We start from the raw sequence: 26,276 nt of genomic DNA, 5'->3' as shown, positions 1-26,276 counted from the left end.
AGAAGTAGCGGAGGTGGCTTACAACAAGCAGCGCCACACACCTGAGGGGCAGGTGCCACTCACCAGTATCTCGTCAGGCACAGCGTACTTGGCAATCTTGGTGGCCACTGCTGATCTGAGCTCCTTCACCACCACATCTGTGTCACCTGTGTTGTCCTTCAACACAATGAAGGCAAATGCAGCTGGAAGGAATCAAAGGTTTGGGGTGTGCTCAGCCATGAACCATATCCCAAGGCAGAGCATTGTACACAGTCATCATATATCTTAAGGATCTTTAAATCATACATTGGTGACCTGTGGCAGCTGCTTCCTTTTGCTGCGGCCCTAAAGATGCATTTCCATTTCATCCAAAGTGGAAAGTGATTCTTTTTTTCTCAAAGTGGAAGCGATTCTAACAGCTCCTATAAATATCCCAGTGAAGCCGACATGTAGATGAGAGCTCCCTTCGGCTGTGGTGTTGACTGGATGGGGATGTCACCTTGGAGGCATGACTTAACTTCTCCTGCTATCCCTGTACCTAAGAAGTAGCCCATAATGTAGGCTCACAGGCGACGTACTATCCACTTCTGTGATGTGGTGCATGGGAACATAGCATGTGGCACTAATTTTGTGGGTATGTGTCCAACACGGTGGGCACTAGCAACAGTAGCTATTTAAATGTAAACGAAATTAAGGTTAACATGTAGTTCCTGGGTGTCGTGAGCCACCTGTAGCTTGTGGCTACTGTCCGGGAGAGCACAGATGAAGAACAAGCGCCATCTTGGCTGAAAGCTCTGGCGGGCAGTGCTGGCCAACCCATATTCTAGCATAAACGCTAAGTTTTGTTTGTCAATATCCTACCATGTTCCAGAAAGGATTAACAGTGGTTCCCATAGGTCTCCACATTCCTTTTCAATCCACCTGGGATAATCTTGCATATGTGGGACACAGAGATCCAATTCTATTGCTTCTCCACATGAGCCATCCCACCAGCACTGTCTATCCATCCCAGTGGACAGTCTGTCTTCCCTCACGGATTTGCAGTGCCCCCTCGCATACACGAAGTTCCTATATATGTTCTATGTGTGTATACCTGCACCAATCCCACCCTATCTTAATTAATTCTCCCCATGGCACATGTCGCCTAACCTATGTAGTTTCCTCATTGTCTGTGTTTATTGCTTATTGTCTGTCTCTCCCCTTGACTCCCTGACCCTCTAAGCATGTAAGCTGTATAAAGCAAGGGGTTTTGTTCCTTGCCAAGTCTGGGTCCTAATCAGACATGACCAGACCAGGGGCTCCCCTCAGTCAGACCACGAGCAAACACAGGGAGTGGGAATAAACAAGTACCCAACAGCTTTTGCTGTTGCCATGTATTCCCAATGCATAGATGCTCGAATTTATTAGAAATCAGAAAAACGTATACCACCGTACCCACGATACACGCATTCTCCCCAGCTGCCTGACAGGCACTGAAATAACTGCTGATCCCAGCAGCTTCTACTAACGGGGATGCAAGCTGACCCAAGGCCTCTGAGTCTCACATGAGAGGACCTGTTCCCATCTCCGTGCCCTTCCTATCCCTGACTGCTCGCATGCATTTTCCAGTCTCCTGCTAAGGAAGGGGCAGCAGCCCCATGGACACATGCTTCTCACGGCAACTGAAAATGCTTTTTCAAAAGTGTTTAAATAGGACACCTGGGTGGCTCAGTCGGTTAAGCTTCTGCCTTCTGCCCAGGTCATGATCCCAGGGTCCTAGGATTGAGTCCCACATCGGGCTCCTTGCTCAGTGGGGAGCATGCTTCTCCTTCTGCCTGCTGCTCCCCCTGCTTGTGCACTCGCTCTTTCTCTCTCTCTCTGTCTCTCTGACAAATAAATAAATAAAATCTTTTTAAAAAGTGTTTAAATAATTGTTAAATTTTACAATGGGTCGATTTAGATAAGGTGTTTGAGTAAATAATGGAACAGTGGCACACAAATGTGGCAGGAAGGCAGATGACACTGGGGCACACTGAGACGGAGGATCCCGACAGCAAGAGGGCAAGTGCCCTTCCCAGGCAGTGAGGATGGTCTGCCCAGCAGTGCAGCATAGAGTCAGCAAGTGTCCAGGTCATACCAGGCCACGTGAGTGTGGCCACTGTGCACTGGGCACTACAATACTCAGGTGACCCTGCCCCTGTCCAGACCCCCCCACTTAGAAACTGGTGGACTTTGGAACAATGTGCATCTTCAAATAAAGACTATTCTGATTATCATTCAGCATTTGCAGTGGGAACCACAGGTCAAATTCCTCCAAAAAGAATCCCAGAGCTGCAACCTGCTCCAGGGCCTGTCAGGCCCTGTGGCAGCTGCACGGGGCTCTGTGACCAAGCACATGCAAGGAGACGCTGTGAGCAGAAGACAGCACTTCGTGGGCACCCTCCATAACTGAGCTGCCATGCGCATGTGGACAGAGGAGGAAACTCCCAAGCTCAGCAGGGGCCAAACAGGTCCTGGCAGCTTGTGGATGTGTGTCCTTAAAGGATGGCAGAGCTAGTCCATTTCAGAAATCTGACCCTTGTCTAACATACATGCTATCAAGTCTCCTCACCCAAAATCTCCACGTGGGACAGAAGACAGCAACGGCTTGACCCATACAAAACCCCCACCCCCGCTCCTGGAGTCCGTTCCTTTTACGAAGTGCCACAATGTGCGTGAGACCAGGCGTGAGGAGCCCCTTTTGTGCGCACCCACCTTCTCCTTTGATGTCATGGGGATAGCCAATGACCGCAGTCTCTGGCACTGCCGGGTGGTTAGCCTGCGCAGAACACAAGACAAAACATGCAAATGAACCCCCTGAGTCAGCAGCACAAGTAAATCTGAGGCCTCGCAGAGGTACCCAACTGTGCTCACCATCGCATCCTCGATCTCTGCCGTCCCCAGCCTGTGGCCGCTGATGTTGATGACGTCGTCCATCCGGCCTGTGATCTGGTAGTAGCCACCCTCTGTCCGGTATGCCCCATCGCCAGTAAAGTAGTGGCCTGCACCACAGCGGGGGAGTTCAGCACCAATACCTCTGAACCAGGACCCAGTGGGGCTCCCTTCCTTCCAGGAGGGACACAGCAAGACACGCACCCTGACCTCACTCTACAAAAGAACTCTCCAAAGCCCCAGCTCTGCTGACTTCCTGCCTACCCGCCCTCCTGCCAACCCCTCGCCGAGACACTTCTCTAGATGGTGCCATCTGGCTGTGTGCTAGAGAAAGGGCAGTGGCTCCAAATTAGCAGAATTCTGACCACGTCACAACTGCAAAGAATGCACCCAAGCATCCCCAAAAGTGAGGCTCATTCACAAGCTTGAGAATGAAGAGGACAGTTTCCCATACGCACACTGTGTATATAATCTTCCAACCCAATGACATAAAGCGAACCAGGAAAAAAATAAAAAATAAGCCAGAAGAAAACTCGCAGCCAGCCCTCATGCCAGTTTCCAGAGTGGCTTCTTCGCTCTTCCTTCCTAGTAGCTTAAGACATGCACACCAAGGGCCGGGTACTTCTGGCTCTGCATACAGCCCCACTTAAGCCCCAGGGACTCTTCCCATTCCAGAGACCAGGATGGTCAGGGAGGTGAGGGGGAGGCGGCAGGACTCCCAAGTGTCACCACACTACAGTCAGTTATCATTACCTTAAAAACATTTTCTGAGCCTATGATTCCCAGTGTGTGCAAAAACATGTGACACAATCCACTTTAGCCAGCTCACCTGGGTAAGGCTTGAAGTAGGCCTCCACGAATCTCTGGTGGTCTCCGTAGATGGTCCTGGCCATGCCCGGCCAGGCCTGGGACAGGCACAGAGCCCCAGAGACGTTACCGCCCTCCACGACCTTTCCCTATGGACCCAGAGACACACGTATGAGAGAACGCACAGATTCTGCTAGAGAAGCAAAGAACTAATGTTCTTCTGAGAAATGACAGAGGGAAGTGCCAGAGAAATACGTGAAAACAGAAATGTGAAAAATGACAAGCATGCCCCAAAAGGAATTCCCCTTCTCCTCTGCAAGGAACCAGCCTGAAAGGGTTTCCAGGAGGACCCTGGGCTCACTCCATGCAGGGATTTCAACTGTGAGTCCTTGAGGAGACGCTGCGGTGAATGCTCACCCTTCTGCCACCTACCAGAGCTGGGCCCGTGTGACAAGAAACACTGGGCAGAGGAGGCCAGGAAGGCAGACAGCAGGGCATGCGTGCAGGAAGGGGATGCCTCTGCAAGGCCCTTACCTTCTCATCCATGAGCACCGGGACAATGCCAAAAAAGGGCCTCATTGCCATGGCAGGGAGGATCTCTGCCCCTTCCTCTGAGGGCCGTGGCGCGATGCAGATGCCCCCCGTTTCTGCAGGGAGAATAGGGAAGAAATGCAGGCTGGGCCCAGGGGCTACTGAGATGTTTATCTAGACATGCCATCAAAGGGTCCGTGATAGACACACAAGTGTTCTCCCAGGGTGGGAGATGGGTGTGTCCCTGTTTGGCCCCCAGTGACACAAAGAGATCTTTCTAAGGCAAGACCAGACTTGGGTTCTGGTCCTCTCATCTGTAGACACAAGACACAGGCCCAAGACGGAGGGGTCAGTCCCAGGAGCTGGGCACTCCACAGGGACAGGTGCTGCCTCCCCTCATCCTTGGCTCTGCAGGAGAGGACAGAGCACAAGAAAACAGAGGAAATGAATTGCTTCTGGGCCAGGACCCCCTCTACCCACTCCCCCACACCAAACAATGAAAAGCAGTGCTCACAACTCTGTTCTCAAATCTTTCTTTGGCACTCTCCTCTCTCAGCCTGCATGGAAATGCCACAGGAGACTCAGCTGTGGGGAGTCTCCATCCTGAGAACTTCCCAAATGCAGGACAGAGCTATTTGCAATGCCTCACTTTCTGGCTTCTTGAAGAATGAGATCCTAGTTGGCTACATTCATTACATCAGTGGTGGTCTCTTGCCCCAAACATCCTAATAAGTCAGATATCCCAGAGGAGATAGGGCAAAGCAAAACAAAATAGCACAGAAAAAAAAATGCCTTTCCCACTAAAATCTAAATTTAGACTCTGATCCCTTGCACTCGGGCCCATCTGCACCAGTTATACTTGTGTTGAGTATGCAGCAGGGAAAATGAACATTTAGCTGAGCACCTTCCACTTGTCAGGCCTTGGACAATATACAGCAGTTATATCACCTCTCTCCCTCCTCACTGGGGCCTGTAGGGGAGCACCCCCACTTCACAAATAAGAGAAGTCATGATGCATCCTGAGTCTTCCAGCTGCAAGCCGGCAGCCAGGCTCTGCCTCTCACTCCAGACACCTGGTTTTTCAACTACCATGTGTGCCAAGGGACTGAGCCATTAGTGGTGTTGGATGGCAATCACAGAGCCTCACTCACACTTGACCCTCCAAGACTCAGTGTCAGCCATATGTTCTCATACACCATGAGCCACCCTTCTGCCAGGTTCCAAAGGCGTGCCCAGACCCCTTCTCCTCAGGGATTCTCACCTGTCTGCCACCATGTGTCCACCAGCGTGCATCTGCTGTCCCCCACCACCTTGTGGAGCCACTCCCAAGCCTCCAAGTTGATCGGTTCTCCCACTGAAACACGCGAAAGGAAAAACAATATAAAAGACCTCATTAACCCGAAACCATTTTGGGATAGGTTTCTACAGGGAAAACAGCTCTAATTTTCCTAAAGGACATAAGGAGAAACTTGAAAAAACAGATTCATCACATTTATGGCTGCCAAAGAATACAAATTACAAGATATTTTCACCATCAGGTCAAAAATGAAAAAGTTGTCATATGCACCCCAATGTTCATAGCAGCATTGTCCACAATAGCCAAACTGTGGAAGGAGCTGAGATTCCCTTCAACAGACGAATGGATAAAGAAGATGTGGTCCATATATACAATGGACTATTACTCAGCCATCAGAAAGAACGATTACCCAATATTTGCAGCAACGTGGACGGGACTGGAGGATATAATGCTAAGTGAAATAAGTCAAGCAGAGAAAGACAATTATCATATGGTTTCACTCATTTGTGGAACATAAGGAATAGCAGGGAGATGGGTAGGAGAAGGAAGGGAAGACTGAAGGGGGGGTAAACAGAAGTGGGAATGAACCATGAGAGACTATGGACTCTGGGAAACAAACTGAGGGCTTCAGAGGGGAGGAGGGTGGGGGAATGGAATAGGCTGATGATGGGTAGTAAGGAGGGCACGTATTGCATGGAGCACTGGGTGTTATATGCAAATAATGAATCATGGAACATTACATCAAAAACTAATGATGTACTGTCCGGTGACTAACATAACATAATAAAAAATTATTAAAAAAATAATAATAAATAAATAAAAAGTTTTAACTCTTAAATAAATAAATAATAAATAAAAATAAATAACTAAAATAGACTGAAAAAAAACAAACAAAAATGAAAAAGTTGTCAAGAATATGGGAGAGAAAACCTTAAATAGGATAAACCAACTAAGTCTCCCAGGCACTCCTCATTTCTTTTAAAAAAATTATTTTATTTTATTATTTTCCAATTTTGTTTAGTAGCTTTCTATTTTTTTTATTATGTTCAATTAGCCAACATATAATACATCATTAGTTTTTGATGCAGTGTTCAACGATTCATTAATGACACCCATTTGTGTAATTCCATGTATATCAACTGCCCAGAATAAGCCAATCTAGACAGACAAAAAGTAGATTCGTGGCTGCCTTAGAGCTGGGGTAGGGGTAGAGGGAAGTTGGAGGAGATGGGGAGTGACTGCTAATGGGTTCGGGGTTTCTTTTAGGAGTGCTATAAACACTAAAAATGAGTAAGGGACAGGCAGGGTCAGGTAGGGAGAGAGGAGGAGGGGGCTACGGGATCAGTCTCACCAAAAATACCAGAAATGCTGAGGCGTAAGGAAGCCAGAGATAAGGGAACAGAACCAGACCACCTCATTTGTCTTAAACATCAGAGATGAGATATTCAAAGGAGAAGAAATCACGGTGCTATCAGCGATGACGTAAAGATTTCAGTTCCCTGGTCAGTCTTCTATAAAAGACCGATCATAAAAGACCCAGTGGCAACCCATTCAGGACCCCTCTCCCTCTAGAGAGCTTTTTTCTTTCCTTCCCGTTCTCACCTTCACTTAATAAACTTCCACTTCACCTCAAAAAAAAAAAAAGAATGTGGGAGAAACAATACACTACAGGAGAGTAATCTGATATACAACTGGGAAGCAACTGGATATGTCTCTTAATATTTAGTAGTGCACACACCTGATACGACTACTTAGGAAACTGTGGTGGAATCTACTAAAGCTCGTCACTCCTGGAGTATAACCTACAGAAAAGAATGCGTGTGTGCTCACACACGAGGATGATCACAGCAGTTAAAAACCAAAACTGCCATCAAACGTGGAATGGAGAAATACACTGTGGTACCTCCATGTCATAGACAGCACAGGAACAAGCGAATTGCCACCGCACTCGGCAGGGCTGGCCAGACAGTCACGGCCCTGCAGGTGCAGGAGCGGCACACGCCGTGTGACCACACGTGTGTGAAGTTCAAAAAGTGCATCAATTCATGCTGAGAGCAGTCAAACAGTGGGTGTGGCTGGGCGTGACTGACTGGGAGGGGCTGTAAGGGAAACTCCTGGGGTCTGGGAATTTCTCAGGCTTGATCTGGACGGTATTTTTAGGTACATGTACATGGCTGGTGGTTTCAGGTACGCCTACACAGCTGGTGGTTTCAGGCACACGTACACAGCTGGTGGTTTCAGGCACACGTACACAGCTGGTGGTTTCAGGCACGTACACAGCTGGTGGTTTCAGGCACACGTACACAGCTGGGGGTTTCAGGCACACGTACACAACTGGTGGTTTCAGGCACGCCTACACAGCTGGTGGTTTCAGGCACACGTACACAGCTGGTGGTTTCAGGCACACGTACACAGCTGGGGGTTTCAGGCATGCCTACACAGCTGGTGGTTGAGCAACACAAGGGTTAGGGTGCCAGTGTCCCCTGCAGTCAGAAATCTGAATATAACTTTGACTTCCTAAAACTTGACTACTAATAGCCTGCTGTTGACCAAAAGCCTCACCGGTAACATAAACAATTACCCCACATTTTCTACGTTGTATGTATTAGCATACTGTATTCTTACAATAAAGTAAGCTAAAGATAGAAAAATATTAAGAAAATCATAAGGAAAGTAAATTTACAGTCCTGTACTGCATTTGTCGAAAAAAATCCATGTGTAAGTAGGGCCCACATAGTTCAAACCTGTGTTGTTCAAAGGCCAACTGTATGTATATCTAACAACTGCTACGTATATACGTATATACATACACACACACACACACACAAATGCACTTGCACCCTATGACTTTACAGCCCAACTTCACAGTGTCTACCTACCATGACCTCAATGTTTGTGTCCCCCCAAGATTTCGTATGTTGAAATCTTAACCCCCAAAGATGATAGTATTGGGAGGTAAGGCCTTTGGGAGGTCATGAAACCCTCAGGAATGGGATTAGTGCTCTTATAACACAGACCACACAGAGCTCCCTTCCCCCTTCAACGTGTGAGGACACAGGGAGAAGGCACCATCTATGAACCCCAGAAGAGGGCCCTCACCAGAAGACGACATGCAGGCACCTTGATCTTGGGACTTCCCAGCCCCCACAACCATGAGAATAAATCTGTGTTGTTTATAAGCCACCCAGTCAGTGGTGCAGCCCCAATGGCTGAGCTACTACCCTAATGAAACAGCCATACAAGACTGGCACTCAGCCAGAATTCTCCGGCTTAGACATACTGCAGCTAAAACCGTGAAATACTCTCATGCTGGTTGCCTCTTGCTCAGGACCACCCATGATGCCGCAACTAACCAAGGCTGGACCAGGCCAGGGGCTCCCATGCTGGTCACATGGGTGCTGGGTGTTGCGTGCACTGCCCCTGCGCTCACCCACACCCACGAAGAGGTAAGAAGATACCATGAGATACACTGAGAAACTGCCGACAGCCAGGATCTCCAACCACAGGGGCAAGACTACTGGACCACAGCCACAGCAACCCCCATGCGAGGGTAGAATCAAGTTCTCAAACACAGAGCAGAGCCGTATGGACAACTGCATGCTGCTGAGTTAAAACACACAGTAGGATGATAGCACAGTGTGATCATGTTCACATGAAAGCAGACGTCTTGGAACTGCACTGTGTCTCTCACAGGAACTCAGCTGTGCAGAAGGCCTCAGAAGGGGCACAAGCAGCAGGGTCACCTGGAACAGCACTCACGGAGGACATGAGCTCGCATGACCATGTTCCAACTGCTTTTTTTTTTTTCCCCAACGAGAGGAGAGCTGTGTGTCACTTGCGAAATTAAAAGTTAAAAAAAAATCGTAATGCAAATCTTGGGGTTAAAGTCTTGAGGAAGCTGGATTCTGCTGACTGGTAGGATTAAATGAAGTTGGCACACCTTCAGCCTGGTGTGCTGTGAGGGCTAATCCAGCCGTCTGGAAGCAGCCCGAGCTGCAGAACGGCAGTGGGGGACAGCACCACCCGGGCCCTGGCCGAGCACGTGGCTTACTGGCCCATGTTTCCCCCGTGTGAGGAGCTGCCCGGTGCTGTTTACCTGCCTGCCAGCACTGCTTGTTGACAAAGTCCCACGGAAACCCCTGTAGGACTCTGCTGTCGGCACTGGTTACGTGAAAAGAATGTGCCCACAAGACCAGCAGAATACACAGAGTCCGCAGAAGGCTCCGCGGGTGCTCCCTGGTGCAGAGCTGTTCCATGCCTGGTCCAGGAGAGGAAGTGGGTCTGGTCACTTATGGGGTGAGGACCCAGAAGCCTGTCTGGCCGAGGGGATGCCTGGCTGACGCAGCTTTCAGCTAGGACGTGCTCCCCCACACTGATGCAGCTACTGGGCACCCCCTTCTAGAGCACTCGGAGCACACACCTTGTCTCCGGGGTCCTCACGAGTCTTTCTGAGCAGCTGAATCCCAGGAGGGCATCGGGAAAATCAAACCTCCCCTCACCACTAACCCGACCTAACTCATGGTCCCACTTAGGTGGTCTGCAGATGGCACCTGGAGGATCTGTTTCTGTGGCCCTCCACTTGCCCTTGGTCCCCAGGCACTGCCTGGCCCAGAGCTCAGGAGTGCCTCACGGCCCCTGGGCTGGAGGGCAGGTCTTCTCCAACCACGTGGCTCCCTTCAGGACACACCGGCTTCACCCTCTACAGCTGAAACATGCCAAGAGAGGCATCTCAGACTCACCACCATCTAGAAAGGAGCCCAAGACTCTTTCTGCTGACCCCACCTGGAAAATTCCAAGTACTTGGTCATCCAGACACCAATTGACCCCAACCACAAGGCAGTCCCTAAGTGGGGGGAGCTGGACACATGAAAACACGTCTCCCAGGCAAGGACAGAGGTCGTTCTGGGCAGGAAGCAGCACTGCTAGGTAGTATCTGCCCTGGAGATGCCAGCATCTGGGTACTGAGCTGTCAGCCCACCATCTGGGCCTTCTGCTCCTGGACCTGCCACTGAGCTTTGCAGTGAGCAGTCAACCCTCACCCACCCTCACTGACCCACACCAGGGTGCTGAGGACACAGATGGCTGTGACTGTGGGGAGCTCACCACCCAGACAGTCAGCATGAGAACAGATACCCAAGAACCGAATATAGATCTGTCTGAGAGCAGAGAGCCTGAGAGCCAGAGCAGCCAGGGAACTCAGCGGGAGAAGGTATACAGAGAAGGGCCTTGAAAGAAGGATGGAATCCTCAGAGGTGGGGAGGGGCAGGAGGGCATTGCAGGCAAGGGGAACAGAGTGAACCAGGGCCTAGGATCCGTAACAGTGCTGCACACGTACGTCCCTGATGAGTGACACGCACATGCTGTCCTGAGCTCCCTCCCCCATGGATGCATTTGGCAGCAAGCCATTTCCCTGGTGGAACATGCCCCACATGCTTCTACCATGAGAAACCACCAAGCAGATCCAAGTATTCACCCAAGGAACACAGAGGGCTTTCCTGCCCTTGTTTTCCCTACTGACAAAATGTGTAGGGGCAGAAAGGAAATGAATCAGAAAAAGGAGACAGAAAGGGCATGGGTACCTTCCACCCCACCCGTATCACCTGAACTAACCCCACATCACCTTTCCAGAGTGCTCTCATGTGACTTGGCAACATCTATCAAAATCATAAGTGGAGATAATCTTGGATCTCCCAACCCCCTGCCTTGGAAATACCTACGGCAAGAACAGCACACAAGCACGGTGCATTTATTACCATCCTTGGGACTCATCAGCACCCAGCACAGCGGAGCACCTTCGTGAACCAGTCAACTCCCCCCGCACCGCAATCCCACACAGCCACAAAAGAAGGGCTTGAGCCACTTTACCAGGTTTTCATAATAAGGATGAAGTGCAGAACTCAGGCACAGAAATGTCTGGAATGTTGTGCCCCGGACCATGATCAGCCGGGGCCTCCAGGAAGCTGCTTCCAGGCAGGGACATCTGCTTCCTATTCAGCCTGGCACTGTTTGAACTCACCATACACACAGCCACACAGCTTTCATGATTAAACCCATCCTGAAGCCTGCACTGGCTCTTCCCCATGGCACACACACCCTTCCTGTTGCACAGCATGCCACTCACCTGATCCCAGGGTCCTCAGGGAAGAGCGGTCATACTTCTTCACCCAGGAGTCGCCGTATTTCAACAACAGCCGGACAGCCGTCGGGGCCCCATAGAACTGATTGATCTTTAACCTCTGCACTGTCTCCCAGTATCGACCTACAGAAGGGCCCAAGTTCACTGTCAGTCTGAGCCCACCAGACATTATCTAACTTATTCAGAAATCAGTCAACAGTTACTTTGCACTGGAGACATGCAAACACCTGTGTTCACAGAAATGGAATCCCAACACCCATCAACGGGATGGGAAGGGAGCCCTCTGAGAAGGGCTCCCTGTGGCAATCATCTCCCAGCACACCCCAAATCCATGGCTGGTGCATTTGGCAACAGCCTTTGCCTGGCTCTGGATGGCTGCATTCACATGGTGTATTCCAGAAGATACAGCAAGGATCGGTTCAAAGGGATATCACTGTGAATTTTAAAAATAGCCCGTGTCACACTAACACAGAACTTGTGCTCAGTCACACTTAAATGATCTCTAAGGGGGTGACTGGTGCTTCCCCTGAACAGCAGCAGCCGCCACTGAATGAGCCCTGGGGAGCAGGGCAATTTTCCAGCATTCACACACCTGGCTCCCCACATACCCCCACAACTTGCCACCTTGGCACTACACACGGAGAGGGCAGAGCTTCGAGGGGCTGAAGTGACGTGCCTGAGATCACACCTAAGATGCCCTACGCATTCTTCCTAGGGTGCATGTAGCCCATCAGGGAGGCTGGAGAGGAGCCGGGGAGGTGACAGAGGAGGACCACACGCATCGCTGTTAGTGCCGTGCAGTGCTTGGCAAGAGTCTCCTGGCAAAGCCACCACCAGTCGACGGCACTGCAACAAAGACTTGGGGTTTCGTGCTGCCTTGAGGAAGATGCCAAGGTGAGCAGGATGTGGGTCCTCAAAGGGATCTCCATTCATGGAGGTGGCTCCAGGCCACAGGCACCGCTCTCTGACAGAGAGCCCTGAAGGCACAAGCCCAGAGCTGGAGAAAGTCCCCTCTGTCTGGGGTAACAGGAGGTTGGCAGCTGGCCTGGGTGTTGAAGAAGGGCTGGATCTGGTCAGGTGGCCAGAGAGAAGAGAGGGACAGTGCTAAGGGGATGGCCCAAGGCACCCAGTTTGCTAGGGGGACAGGAACACCGGAGTGGGTTGTCCTGAGGTGGCTTCCAGTGACAAATCTATTGCTTATCTGATCTACTGCAGACACCGCCCCTGGCCCCAGCCCACCTGGCAGGGCGAAGGCTCCCCAGCTATGCCACAGGAACACAAGAACCACAGCCAGGCCAGAGCAAGGGCCTCTACTCCACCCTCCTGTGAACTTCTCCTTCCTCAAGCTCCCTCCTGGGGACCCTGTACGCATCCCCAGTCCTCACCAGCATCAGGGTAAACCGGGGTGCTCTCAAAAAGGACGCTGGTTGCTCCATTGCACAGGGGTCCGTACACCACATAGCTGTGTCCTGTGATCCAGCCAATGTCGGCCACACAGCCAAAGACGTCACCTGGCCGGTAGTCAAACACAAGCTGCAGAAACAGGAGAGCCCATCAGGAGCCTGTCACCCCACATTCCCACGTCACTAACAGTGTTCTGTAAACGCAAATCACAGCTGCTCCTAGGGCCACCAAGAGCAGGCAGGGTAAGTGCACTGCTGGGGTTGCATGCAGCTACGGCAGTGACAAGACAGAGCTATGGCCGCACACACCACGCCGACTCTCACAGGCCACAGTGAAAGAAGCCAGACCTCAGGCACATTCGGCATGAGCCCCAACCAACCAAAGCTGATCTGTATGCTGGAGGTTGTACAAGTGCCAGCCCTGCTGGGGGGCTTTCTGCTGGGGGAATGTCAGTGCCTCAGGAACTGGAGACCACCCCACGTCCCGATGCAGGTGCTAGCCATGTGTGTACCCACAGGTAAAAGCTCAACTAGTTGTACGTCTAAAATAAGGGCACCCTTCTGCATTAAGTTATACCACAATCTTTTCAGATCCCTTAAAAATTGCAAAAAAAAAAAAAAATCAAAAGTCAAAAAGACCAAGAAACCCTTCAAGCATCGTCAGCTTCCGAGAGCCTGAGCAGAGACCTATGTGTCTCCTGCATTCTTGCCACAGGGTCCAACCTGAGCCTGACCCGCCTCTGGATCCAAATGCCCCTTTGCAGGAAACACAGAGGACGAAGGGACAAACTGCTGGGTGCCACAACAAAGTGTAAGGAAATGGAAGGGACAGAGGAGAACCAACAGGTTAAAAAAGGCTTAAAAGACATCTCAAAGAAACGTCAGCGGGCAAGAATAAGCTACAGGGTCAGGGGATGCATGCTGGGTGACAAAGCTAGAAGAGGGGAAACACGGGACCGCGACGCTATCAAACTCAGGGTATGGGGAGGGGCTGCGGTCCAACAGGCAGGAAGGGCTTCTGTGACCGAAGTGGGGTTTGCCTTTTAACAATTCATTAAGCCACACATTTGATTTGGGTGGTTTCTGGATTCTACTCTGTATTCTATTTTTCAACAAAAAGACTTTCTTTTGAATCTTTGAGTGAGTGGCCCAGTTTCTTGCTGCCCCAGATGAACGCTGAGACTCTCCAGGCGTCCCCATAGAGCACAGTGGTCTTGAGACAGCCAGGGCCCTATGCAGCTGTGACCCAAGGAGGGGGAGGGAGTCTTTTAAGGAGGACTGCGCTTCACTGCCCTGAGAATCAGGACGCTGACACCCAAGGCCCCACAGCATTCTGGGACTGAAAGGATTTTTAGTACAACTTGGACCCAAACTGCCAACTCTTCCATGGGGAGAGATTTCTCTCCCTGCAGTTCTTGGAATGGGAGCATGTGTCTGGGGCCAGCCATGCTCCAAAGGGCCCAGGAGTCAGCCAGAACCCTGAACCCACCGCTTAACCTCCAAAATCTGTTCACACCTAAGTCATCCCTTCAGAGCCAACTGTCCTTTTCCCTAAAGAACCAACAGTCTAATGCCCTCTCCATGTGTGCATGCTTTCACCTACAGAAGGCTAAAACTTTCTATTCCTAATGCTTCAAAAAACAAATCTCTTATTGAAGAGAAATTCAAAAGATACCTATATCCTGACTTCCTTTGTTCACGTAGACTGAGTCCTGGTAACACTTTGAAAACACAAAAAAGAATCTCTCACCACATTTACAGCTTCCCTAAAGTTTATTGTAAACTAGTGGAAACAATTTGATCTACTCTGTGAAGTTCCTGGTATTTGGTCTTAGTAGTTATATTTCCCAAAGTATATTTACTTACACGATGTGTCAATCTTTGCATCACCCCCACCGAGAGCTGAGGAAGGGTGGGGTTTTCCAGAGGAGAACCCTGAGGTCAAGAAAGGTTCTGCAGCATGCTCAAGGTCACCCAGCAAGCAGAAAAGAACTGTTTTAATATGGATGTGGGTTCAAGTAACACCTTGTCAGCTCAGCCTGGTTCTGTACCACATCCGTCTTTCTGGCTCACTTTCAACATTGTTAGTCCTGGATGTGAGTGGCTGCCAGTGGGACCAGCACATTGCCACTCAGAGACCACATCATGTGCAGTGTGTATGCCTGCTACCTGCCTTCCCGCATCTGCTGCTCACCACACTCATCTCATGAGCTTCTCCTCCTGTGTGACCAAGCCTGGCCAATCAGCACATTCCTCCCCCACCCCCGGCCACAGCGACTGGGTCAGAATGGGGCCCTGGACTGCAACCTGGCCAGTGACTTTGCTGGGACTGGGAGGCTCTCTCCAGCCCCTGGGGAGGAATGTGGTCAGCACAGAGGAAGGGAGCCAAGGCAGGAAAGACACCACCACCCAGGACCAATGTCCAAGCCCTTGTTGGATGAGCCCGGGCTTGCTGGTCACCTGGCCTATCACTTCCCTTTGCTGCTGGTACCAGCTAGAGCAGAGTTTCACTTGTTGCAACAGTCAGGTCCATAAACACTATCTTGAAACCAAATCCTACCTGGGAAGTGTCAACTATTCCTCAAGTGACCAGGGATGCCAATTAAACCACAACCCCCCCAACCCACCCACATTCAAATCAGTCCTGATTTTTAAGTGCATTTAAATAAAGACATGCCATACCATCTTCTTTATAGGCCCTAAAGGGTGGTCCACTGTAATACAATTTCCATATACTGAACTTAGATTTCCTTAGAAAAGTAAATCTTTTTCTAATTTTACTTTTAAAATGTGGCCCCAGTGTGCAGAGCCCAGCCCATAATACCTTTAGGGGCATATGAAAATGTTTTACTTTTTAACACCAGAAAAAAATATATATATCAAATAGAAGTAGACATTTTAACACGGAAATGTAACATATCCATCTCTATACCAACTCCGTTGTAAAATATAATTTTTGATGTTTTTTATGGAGGAAGGGGCCCAGGAAGGCCTAAGCACCTGGGCCCCTGAGCATCAGGATGCAGCCATGCCAGGGAGCACGTCAGACCTGGCGAGAGCCCGACTCCTCCAGAGCAAACAGATGGCATGGATGCAGGTACAAAGGGGCTAAAGGCCAGCAGCAAGCCTCAGATTACAGACCCGGACTCTCCCAACGAGCACAGAAACTCGGCCCCCACACCCACCCACTCACGGTACCAGTGCCACAACTCACAGCACACCACTCCTGAACACACCAGGAGAAACATTAGACCCTCACACATATGGGCACTAAATTACAGCAGGAGTTCTAGCCCTAATCCAGCCTCTGCAGGCCCCCTGCCCAGAGCCCTGCCACAGAGGCATGGCACCTCGCACCCTCGGCCTCCCCCACCAAGGCACATACCCTGTGTGTCAGGGCGGCATATAGCAGGTAGCCCGCCTGGGTGTGGACGAGTCCCTTGGGGGTCCCAGTGCTCCCTGAAGTGTACAGCAAGAAGAGCATGTCCTCACTGCCCATGCTCTCCGGAGCGCACACAGGGTCCTCCTTGGCCATTTCCTGTAAGGGGGAAGACATAAACAGCCCCATCCAGGGCAGTTACCCTCTGCCCCCATTCACCCTTCATGAGAACACCTCTCACCTGGCTGCTACAGGACTTGGAAGATTGGGTTCAGTTCGCCTTCTCTACCCTACTTCAACTCCAGATGCAGAGAGAACACAAAAGGAAGGATCCAATCATTTCTGTTACATTAAATGTTTCAGGATGTTTGTGGTATTTGAATTCCATCTTCCCAACTACGATATAAGTCCATCAGATATCACTGGGGAACCCTGAACACCTCTAGGGGACCCAGGTTGAGAACCACAGTCTAACAAGACTCAGACCCAGTTAACCCAATAATTACCCCTCCTCCTCCAACCGTAGGCAACTCCAAAGCGAGGCAACCACACCTGCTCAAGGGGGATGTCCCGATGTCCCATGTGGACCTTGTTGTCCGTCCTGTGAGCCACCAGGACGTGCTGGACGGTCGGGCACTGCTTCACAGCTTCATCCACAATCTTCTTCAGCTCCACCACGCGCCCTCCCCGGAGTCCTTGGTTGAAGGTGATGACCACCTTGCACTTGGCTAATGGAGACAGAGATTTCTGGTCAGTTTCCTTCCCACTCTGACCCTCACAGACCAGACTGACAGCCACACAGTCCAAGCCTGAAAGTGTGATAGACAAAGTCCATTTTTGGGTAAGAGTCAACAAAACATGGGGGCTCTGCCTGCTTTGCAATCTTTGTGCTCAGTGCAGAAGCACCAGCCCTTTTCCCAGCTCTAAGGGAAGACTTCCACCATTCCCTGCCACCTGCCCTGGGGCTTTCCCAGGTGAGAGACCATCACACTGTCCTCACCCACAGCCACCATGGTGGCAAAGCAACACCAAAATGCAGAGACCAAGAAAGCTTGGCAGCCAGAGACCAAGCCCCAATGTGTCCTGTGTGGCCCCTGTCCTGTCCAGGGTCAAGAACCTTCACTTCCCAGAAAACAGAGGCCACAACTCCCAATGGGTGCCAGGAGCTACAGGCTCCCATCCTTGCCTTTAGCAGAAAACCCTCCAGGCTCCACACCTGCTCTTCAATGACCTGGCTAGCCTCATCCAGGCCCAGGGCAATTCTGGGAAGACCCAAGCTTCCACAGTTAACCAAGGGTGAGGCCCTGAGCAAGGAACTGAATACCAGCATAAACTGAGCCTCAGAACCATAGGCAAAGGAATGAGCCCCCACATTGTGCCCCAACCTGGGATGACCCAGAGGAATCAAGGCTGCAGTGGGCTATTCTATAACTGGCCCCTAGGAAGAGCCCAGAACAAATACCCAGTTGCAGTACTGACCAGCAGGGTCCCACACATCCTCAGACCTTTATCACGCTACACCAAGGACTTCTACCAAAGCCATAGGCAGAAGTGCTAAGGGGTTGCCATAGGCAGAAGTGCTAAGGGATTGCCCCAACCCCAGCAGCCCTCCAACAATGACTCAAGGGTTGGAGTATAAATACCCCAACTCCCTCATCCCCCATAGGCCTATCCCCATGTGGTTCTATCACCTCCCAGGGCTCCCTGGGGGACTGAGCTCCAGGCACCCGCTGTGGAAGCTGGTCTAGTGGATTCCTCTTCCCAGGCCTACTCCTCACCACCCTACAGCACTTCCCAGGACCACCTCCCAAATGAACTGGCTACCCCTGAACTCTCATCTCAGGGTCTACTTCTGTGGGAGCCCTGACAGGGGCACCCATCTCCTTCAGCTTTTCAGTCTGAAAAGTGCCTTCTAGCAACACACTCATTCTTTCTTCACCCTAAGAGCCCTATAGATGACATGACCTTGAGAGCCACCTAAGAATTCTTTCAGCCCTTGGCTGGGTCACCCAAGGGTCAGAGAGGTACTCTAGAGGGCCTGAGGCACCCAGTGGAGTGTCATCCAGCTCTGCACGCCAGGGGACCCCAGCTGCATACTCTTTGTTCCTCAGCCTTGGCCATCAGTCACCCTGGGGAAACAAAATCAGCTGGGTGAAGTCGGTCAGAGACCACTCTGGCCTACCTCCCAGGTGCTGGGATTGGTCCAGGTAAACTCCCCGTGGGGCAGGAAGGGAGATGATCCAGTAGGTAGAAAGAGCTCTGCCTTAAGGGGATGAGAGACAAAGAAAGCTCAGGACCCTCAGGAGAAAGCAGTGGCCGCAGTCCATCCTGGGTGTTAGAATTGCATCATGTGGATTATAGCCCCTCCACAGCCTCCCATGGCACATGACTTGATCCTGGCTCTCATTTGGGCAGGAGAGGTCTCCCACCCAAGCAGTCCTCTAGGGCAGGAACCTGCATGCACATGTGCAGTCCCTAGGAGGTGCTTGGGAAGCAGGTCTCACTCTGTGGTTCCCCCTGAAGCTGGGTGACGGGTACAGGGTGTGTGCACAGCATCGGGGCACAGGCCAGATCAGCATGACACTTTATCTGGGAAGCTGTCATTTTTACCTACCTGGTTTTTGAGCAGGTGTTAGCATCTGTCTTCATTTTGTATTGCTCCCATAGCCAATTACCACAAATTTAGTGGTTCAGAAAACCCATATTTTAGTTCACAGTTCTCTAGTCCAGGTGAGTCCTGAAGTCTCATGCCCCAAATCAAGGTGTGAGGGAGCAGAGCTCTTATCTGGATGCTCTGGAGAAGAATCTGCTTCTGGGCTATTCAGGTGTTGGCAGAACTCAGTTCCATATAACTTCAGGACTGAGATCCCCATATCCCCATTTTCCTTGCTGTCAGCCAAGCGTTGTTCTTCTCAGCCTTTAGAGCCACCTATGTCCCCTGGCTTGTGACCTCCTTTATCATTAAAGCCAGCAAAGGCAGATCAAGTCCTTCTCATGCTCTGAGCTATTATTCTGCCACGAGTCTTCTGCCTCCAGCCAGATAAAGTTCTCTGCTTTCCAGGGCTTACGTGATTAGATTGGGCCCACCTAGATAATCTCCTCATTTTAGTGCTCATCCCATTTGCCCAGCACTTTTGATGTGTAAGGTAACATATTCCCAGGTTTTCAGGGATTAGGATATGGACATCTGTGGGGGCCATTATTTGCTCCCCCTATAGCCTCTCAGAATCATTCTCCTGCCCTCCACCCTCCCCACCATACTACCCATTCTCTCTACTCCTCACACAGCCTAAAGCAAGAGGGAAGATAAAGGGAAGAGGAGTGGTCAGAGCCTGGAGGCTAGGCCAGGGGACAGAGACTAGAACAGGAACACTGGGGTGGCTCAGTTGTTAAGCGTCTGCCTTCGGCTCACGTCATGATCCCAGCATTCTGGGATCGGCCCCGCATTGGGCTCCCTGCTCAATAGGAAGCCTGCTTCTCCCTCTCCCACTCCCTCTGCTTGTGTTCCCTCTCTCTGTGTCAAATAAATAAATAAATAAATCTTAAAACAGAAGCTCTAGAATAGAACATATTGACTGAGGTGGCCACCTAGCTTATGATGAGACCCTGGTGGCCATGTTCACATTCCCATCCTCCCCCTCCCAGTGATGGATTAAAGAGAGTTGCAAATTCTTTCACCTGGTCTCATATTACTTCTCAAGGAGAAATAGGGTCCCCCCCACCTTAAATTTGGAATGGCCAAACTGGTTGGACCAATGGAATACGGTAAAAATGATGCCCTGTGTATTCTGGACCTGGCCTTTAGGGCAACTGGCACTTTCTACTTCCATCCTCTTGGAACCATGAGCCACCATGTAACAAGTCTGATGCCTGAGGTTGCCTGAGCTGGTCATGCAAAGAGGCCACATGAAAGAGATGCTTCACAGCCCCCAACTGTGTAAGCCAACCCAGCCTGTATCCCAGATATCATGGAGCAGAGAAAAGACATTCCCACTAAGCCCATCTGATACCTGTCCCCACAGAATCGTGAAATATAATAATAAAATTTGTTTTAAGCACTAAGTTTCAGAGTAGTTTGTTATACAGCAATAAATAACCAAAACATCCCCCTCATTGACCCAAGAGGATGCAAACACCTGTCCCAACAGAGTCCTGCCCATGGAAACTGACGCCAGGGGAGCTGGACATAGAGGCCATAGGTGTTGGGTAAGAACCTCTTGATGGCAAAGTTCTAGAGAAAATTTTAGCAATTTCCTCTGCTGAGGGCCTCAGAGCTGACCTGGACCCTGCCCTTCCGTGGCCTTGTTGTTTAGGATTCCTGAAGTTCTGGGACCTGCTCCAGCACCCAGCTACTAAATCTCCAGGGCCCACTGCTTTTGCTTGTTTTAAAGAATCTTAACAGAAACACTTGGCAACCATGACCACATCATCAAGAGAGGAAAGGAGCAGCCTAATGTAATGGTTTTGGGTTTTTTTTTTTAAGATTTTATTTATTTATTTGAAAGAGACAGACAGAGATAACGACAGAGCTAGCAAGAGAGAGCAGGAGCGGGGAGGAGAGGGAGAAGCAGGCTCCCCGCTGAGCAGGGAGACTGACACAGGGCTTGATCCCAGGACCTTGAGATCATGACCTGAGCCGAAGGCTGACATTTAGCTGACTAAGCCCCCAAGGTGCCCCAGCCTAGTATAATGCTAAAAGCATGAACTCTGGTGGCAGAATGTCTGGGTTCAGACCCTCGCTCTGTCACTAACCAGCAATGTGACCCTGGGCAAGCCATTTAACCTCTCTGTACCTCAGTCTCCTCATCTTCAAAAACAGTAGCCTCCCAACAAAGAAAAGCCCAGGACAAGATGGTATCACTGGTGAATTCTACCAAACATTTAAAGACAAGTTAACATCAATCTTCCTCAAACTCTGCCCAAACACTATAGAGGAAACATTTTCTAACTAATTCTACGTGGCCAGCACTACCCTGACACCAAAGCCAGACAAATACATTGCAGGAAAAATAACAAAACTACAGACCAATGCCCTTTATGAATACTGATGCAAAAATCTTCAACAAATTGCTAACAAACTATATCCAGCAGCACATTAACAGGATTACACACCATGATCAAGTGGGATTTAATCCTGGAATGCAAGAGTAGATTGACACATGAAAATCAAGGACAGATGTACAGATCATTGGAACAGAATACAGAACTCAGAAATAAGCCCTCCCATGTGTGGCAAATTAGTTTTCACAAAGTGCCAAGGCCATTCAATGAGGGGGGAAAGTCTCTTCAACAAATGGTGCTGGTACCACTGGATAACCACTGGCAAAAGAATGAAGTTGAACCTCACACCATATACAAAAATTAACTCAAAATGGATCAAAGACCTAAATGTAAAAGGTAAGACTATAAAACTCTTAGAAGAAAATAAAGGCAAATCTTCATGACACTGGATTCTTTTTTTTTTTTTTTAAGATTTTATTTTTATTCATGTGACAGAGAGACAGCGAGAGAGGGAACACAGCAGGGGAGAGGGAGAGGAAGAAGCAGGCTCCCAGTCGAGGAGCCCAATGTGGGACCTGATCCCGGAACGCCGGGATCACGCCCCGAGCCGAAGGCAGACGCCCAACGACTGCGCCACCCAGGCGCTCCCTCATGACACTGGATTCTTAAATAATGCACCAAAACCACAAGCAACAGAAGAAAAAAATGGATGACCCTGACTTCATCACAATTAAAAACTTTTGTGCATCAAAGGATACAACTGAGAGAGTGAAAAGCCACCCCACAGAATGGGAGAAAATAATGCAAATGATAAATCTGGTAAAGGTATAGCATCCAGAACATAGCGATAACTCTTACATCTTAACCAACAAAAAGACCAACAACCAGTTAAGAAATGGACAAAGGGCTTATGTAGACATTTCTCCAGAGAAGACATACAAATGGAGAAGCACATGAAAAGATGCTCAATGATGTTAGTCATTAGATAGGTAAATCAAACCCACAATGAAATATTACTTCATACCCACCAGGATGTCTATAATTAAAAAAGGGGGGGGGGAATAACAAACGTTGGTGAGGATTCAAAGAAACTAGAACCCTCATCCGTTGCTGGTGGGAATGTAAAATAGAGTGGCAACTTTGAAAACAGTTTGCAGTTCCTCCACTAAGGTAAATATGGATTTACCATGCAAGCCAGCAATTCCATGCCTAGGTATATGCATGAAAAATTGGAAGCAGGTGTTCTCGTGAACGTTCACAGCAACACTACTCAAAATAGCCAAGAAGTGTTAACAAGTCAAATGTCCACCAACAGATGAATGGATAAACAAAACATGGTATACCCACACAGTAAAATTTTATTTATAAAGAATGAAATTGGGGCGCCTGGGTGGCACCGCGGTTAAGCGTCTGCCTTCGGCTCAGGGCGTGATCCCGGCGTTATGGGATCGAGCCCCACGTCAGGCTCCTACGCTAGGAGCCTGCTTCTTCCTCTCCCGCTCCCCTGCTTTGTGTTCCCTCTCTCGCTGGCTGTCTCTATCTCTGTCGAATAAATAAATAAAATCTTTAAAAAAAAAAAAAAGAATGAAATGAAGCAATGATACATGCTACAACATGGATGAACCTTGAAAACACTGTGAGTGGTCAAAGAAGTCATATGCAAAAGGCCACACATATCGTATGAATTCATTTTTATGAAATATCCAGAATAGGCAAATCATTGGCACAGAAAGCCTATTAGTGGTTGCCAGAAGCTGGGTGGAGGGGGAAACGGGGAGCACCTGCTTAATGGGTATGAGATGTCCATTTGGGGTGATGAAAAAGGTCTGGAATAGACAGTGATGACAGTTGCACAACATTGTGAATGTGCTTAATGCCACTGAACTGTACACTCTAAGATGGTTGTAAATAGTAATAAAAAATGAGGGAAGGGAGAAATAGTGAGAGCATTATTGCCTATCATATTTATGAAGACTATCTTAATTAAAGGAGATGACTTTTGCAAAGTGCTTAGAACAGTGCCTGGCACATAGGTGCTACAGAGTTTAGATAGAGAAGGAGAAATGAGTGACAGCACCAACCCTTTAAAGTGGAAAGAGTAACACAGAGGGAGTGGAAAGGCTTCTCAGCCCATCCTAAAAAGGGGGTCAGCCAGGGCCTGAGAACTCTGCCCTTTAGCTCTGTCCACTACCCAAAGGCAAGTCTTCAGTGAGACACAAAGAACTCCCAGGGGCCCCCATAAGCATCCTTCTTGGTGAGCCAGCTCAGCAGACTCTCTAGGATCTCACTGAGCAGGGGTCAGACCGCGCAGACATGGGGTCATTATTCAGGCACTCAGCCCTGCCACAAAAAGGAGGGAGACAGTATTGTTCTGGACACTGTTCAGGAGACTCTGACCTGCCTTCAGACAGAAATCCTTAAACATGCACCACAAGCCTCCACAACTGACTCCAGGCCTCCAGAAATTGTCTGCTCCATCCTTCCTCATGATGGAAGGCTTCTAGCTGTTGACCTGTGAGACATTCCCCATACAACCCCAGCATCATCTCACCCTACACATTTCTTACCTTCACCACAGCCATGCCAGCGCCCCCAAAGTCCTCACGTGCGCTGTGCTCCTCCCACCAAGCAGCTGGGACCTACGCTGTTCCCTCCACCTGGAATCTTCCTTTACTTCTTCACCTGGTTAATCCAATGCCATCAGATCTCAGCTCACAGAACAAATGCTCATTCAGCCATGTTCCTGTCCCTGGTGGTATCTGCCATTTCTCTGTGGGATTTTTATTAATGTCTGTCTCCACTCTTAAGTCCGTGATGGCCAGGCCCCAAGAAACAAAGGCCAGAGGCCTCCAGGTTTCTCCCTCCGTCCATATGCTCACCATCATTGATCCTCCCAGCCAAAGACTCCGCACTGAAGCCAGCAAAGACAACAGTGTGGACGGCTCCAATCCTGGCACAGGCCAGCATTGCGGCCACAGCCAGTGGGGAAACAGGCATGTAGATGGCCACACGGTCCCCTCGACGGATGCCATGTCTCTTCAGCGTGTTGGCCAGGCGGCAGGTGGTCTCCAGCAGTTCCCTTAAGTACAAGGAAGAGAAGGCCATCAGAGAAGGGGGAGGGCCAAAACACAGAGTAATTTGGGGTGGCATAATTCTGCAAACAGCAAGTACTGTACCCCCCGCCAAGGCCCAGAAGATAGCAGGTACTCAAGTGCTTGTTGCACGGCAAGTTCTTTTCCAGAAAATAATGTTTTCAACTTGGTAGGCTGGTACTGACATAGATTCATGGCCACGTTACTGTGGTAAAACGGCTGTCCTTGTGTCCATTTACAGCAGGGCTTCTCAGACAGCACAGGCGTCCAAAGCCTAAATCGTCATATCCCTGAGACTTCTGGAAATGTCCGGCCTCACAGTGATCTCCTAAGACCTTTACTGGGGAAAGTAAGGCCCCAGTTTTCTGAATCAACCCAGCTCAGCCGCCCCAAGCAAGGCTTCAGCCAGGAGGCCCCTGCTCACGCAAGATTCCCAACTGCGTAGCCACAGCGAGTCGGAGGGAAGGCTGGCCCCGTGACAACTACCCACCCTGCAGAGGCAGGGAAGGCGCATAATGAGAGCGCCCCCTTTTTCTGCGTGCAAGGCACTGAATGGGCGTGGCGCATAGAAGATGTTAAGGGCAGCCAGATACCCACCCCCTCCACGTGATCCTCCCTCCGCTCCTGGACTAATCACGAGGTTCCGCCTGCCAATCAAAATGCAGCATCTCCCTGGAGAAGCGTACTGGCTTAAGGATTGGCAGGTGACTTAACCCAGCCCAATCAGAGTCAAAGACAGTCAACTCCGGAAACGCGGAGTACGCCTGGTAGGCGCCCACTTGTCTGGAGTGGAGTGGGAAGTGGTGAAAAGCAACCTGGGGAACTCGACGCTCAGTTCCATGTTATTCCAGCACCTGGTCCCGCTGACCGTGGACTATGCAAATAGGCAATCATTTTACCATTTTTGCAGTGATTTTAATTTGTTATTTAATCACAGAACTAACACGGAAAGACAGAATAAGGGACAGCCAACCAACCAAACCACACCTGAGCTCTGCATCTCTCCGAGAGGTCTGAGTGGGGCAGCGCCGACTTCTGCAGGCCCTGGCAGCCAAAGAGACCGGACCTCTGAGCTCTGCGAGGCCCCTTAGAAGCGTGTGCCTGCTTCCCCTGTCTTCTAAAGGTCCTCAAGGAAAGGCCAAGCTCAGGAGCCCCCTAGGAACACCGGTGTAGTGAAAATGAACACTCCCCGTTTCAGGCAGAGAATTCAAGGGGGCTTTTGTTTCTCCCAAAGCCATCCTGCAAGGAGACCTGATGAGAACTAGATCCTAATTCCAGCCTGCGCTTCCTCGCGACCAGGGATTCCTGCCCAGGCTGGCTCCAGCATGCCTCTTCAGGATTTCATCGCCTCCTTAAAGCTTTCAGGAGGACAAAGACACCATTCAGTGGTGCCCCACCTACCCCTTGCCTAAGTTTATGATGAAAGAAAGAGCACTTCCCGATAGTCCCCAACACTAAACTCCCCAGAATCCAGAGCCTGGAAACATTCATACTAATCCAGGGAAGGAGGCTGGGACAGCCTGTGATAGTATTGAAGAGGCAGCTATAGTCAATGAAGCAGGAAAGTAACTCAAGTCCAGTGGAAGCACCATTTTTATAGCTAAGGTTTTAAGCCTCTGAGCAGTGCTCCGCGAGATGGAAGCTTGAATGTGTGTTACACATCAGTGGTGATGAAATTCAGTCCTTATTCTGTAGACCAAAGGCAGCAGTCAGAAGTCGAGGAACAAATGTGAATTGTCTA

At 50.0% G+C, this 26,276-nt stretch overlaps 1 protein-coding gene across 5 annotated transcripts in view; it reads right to left on the bottom strand.

Annotated features, from left to right (window-relative positions):
* ACSS1 (acyl-CoA synthetase short chain family member 1) overlaps window positions 1-26,276 on the bottom strand; it is a 66,150-nt gene that overhangs the window by 10,412 nt on the left and 29,462 nt on the right. For 4 of the 5 annotated variants that reach the window (XM_034662355.1, XM_034662357.1, XM_019809999.2 and 1 more), the window contains 12 exons: window positions 24,323-24,522; window positions 18,625-18,705; window positions 16,995-17,170; window positions 16,449-16,601; window positions 13,046-13,193; window positions 11,646-11,783; window positions 5,489-5,581; window positions 4,231-4,343; window positions 3,719-3,845; window positions 2,872-2,999; window positions 2,713-2,776; window positions 64-182 (listed from right to left, as the gene is read on the bottom strand). In XM_034662355.1, coding sequence (XP_034518246.1) covers window positions 64-182; window positions 2,713-2,776; window positions 2,872-2,999; window positions 3,719-3,845; window positions 4,231-4,343; window positions 5,489-5,581; window positions 11,646-11,783; window positions 13,046-13,193; window positions 16,449-16,601; window positions 16,995-17,170; window positions 18,625-18,705; window positions 24,323-24,522 — 1,540 coding nt within the window. The remainder of the gene's footprint in view (window positions 1-63; window positions 183-2,712; window positions 2,777-2,871; window positions 3,000-3,718; window positions 3,846-4,230; window positions 4,344-5,488; window positions 5,582-11,645; window positions 11,784-13,045; window positions 13,194-16,448; window positions 16,602-16,994; window positions 17,171-18,624; window positions 18,706-24,322; window positions 24,523-26,276) is intronic. The other variant, XM_034662356.1, reaches the window with a different exon arrangement.

Source organism: Ailuropoda melanoleuca, chromosome 6 (genome assembly GCF_002007445.2).
Source record: "Ailuropoda melanoleuca isolate Jingjing chromosome 6, ASM200744v2, whole genome shotgun sequence".
Classification (NCBI taxonomy): domain Eukaryota; kingdom Metazoa; phylum Chordata; class Mammalia; order Carnivora; family Ursidae; genus Ailuropoda; species Ailuropoda melanoleuca.
Note: the sequence above shows the minus strand (reverse complement) of the source record. Positions and strands in the feature narration are given on the sequence as shown.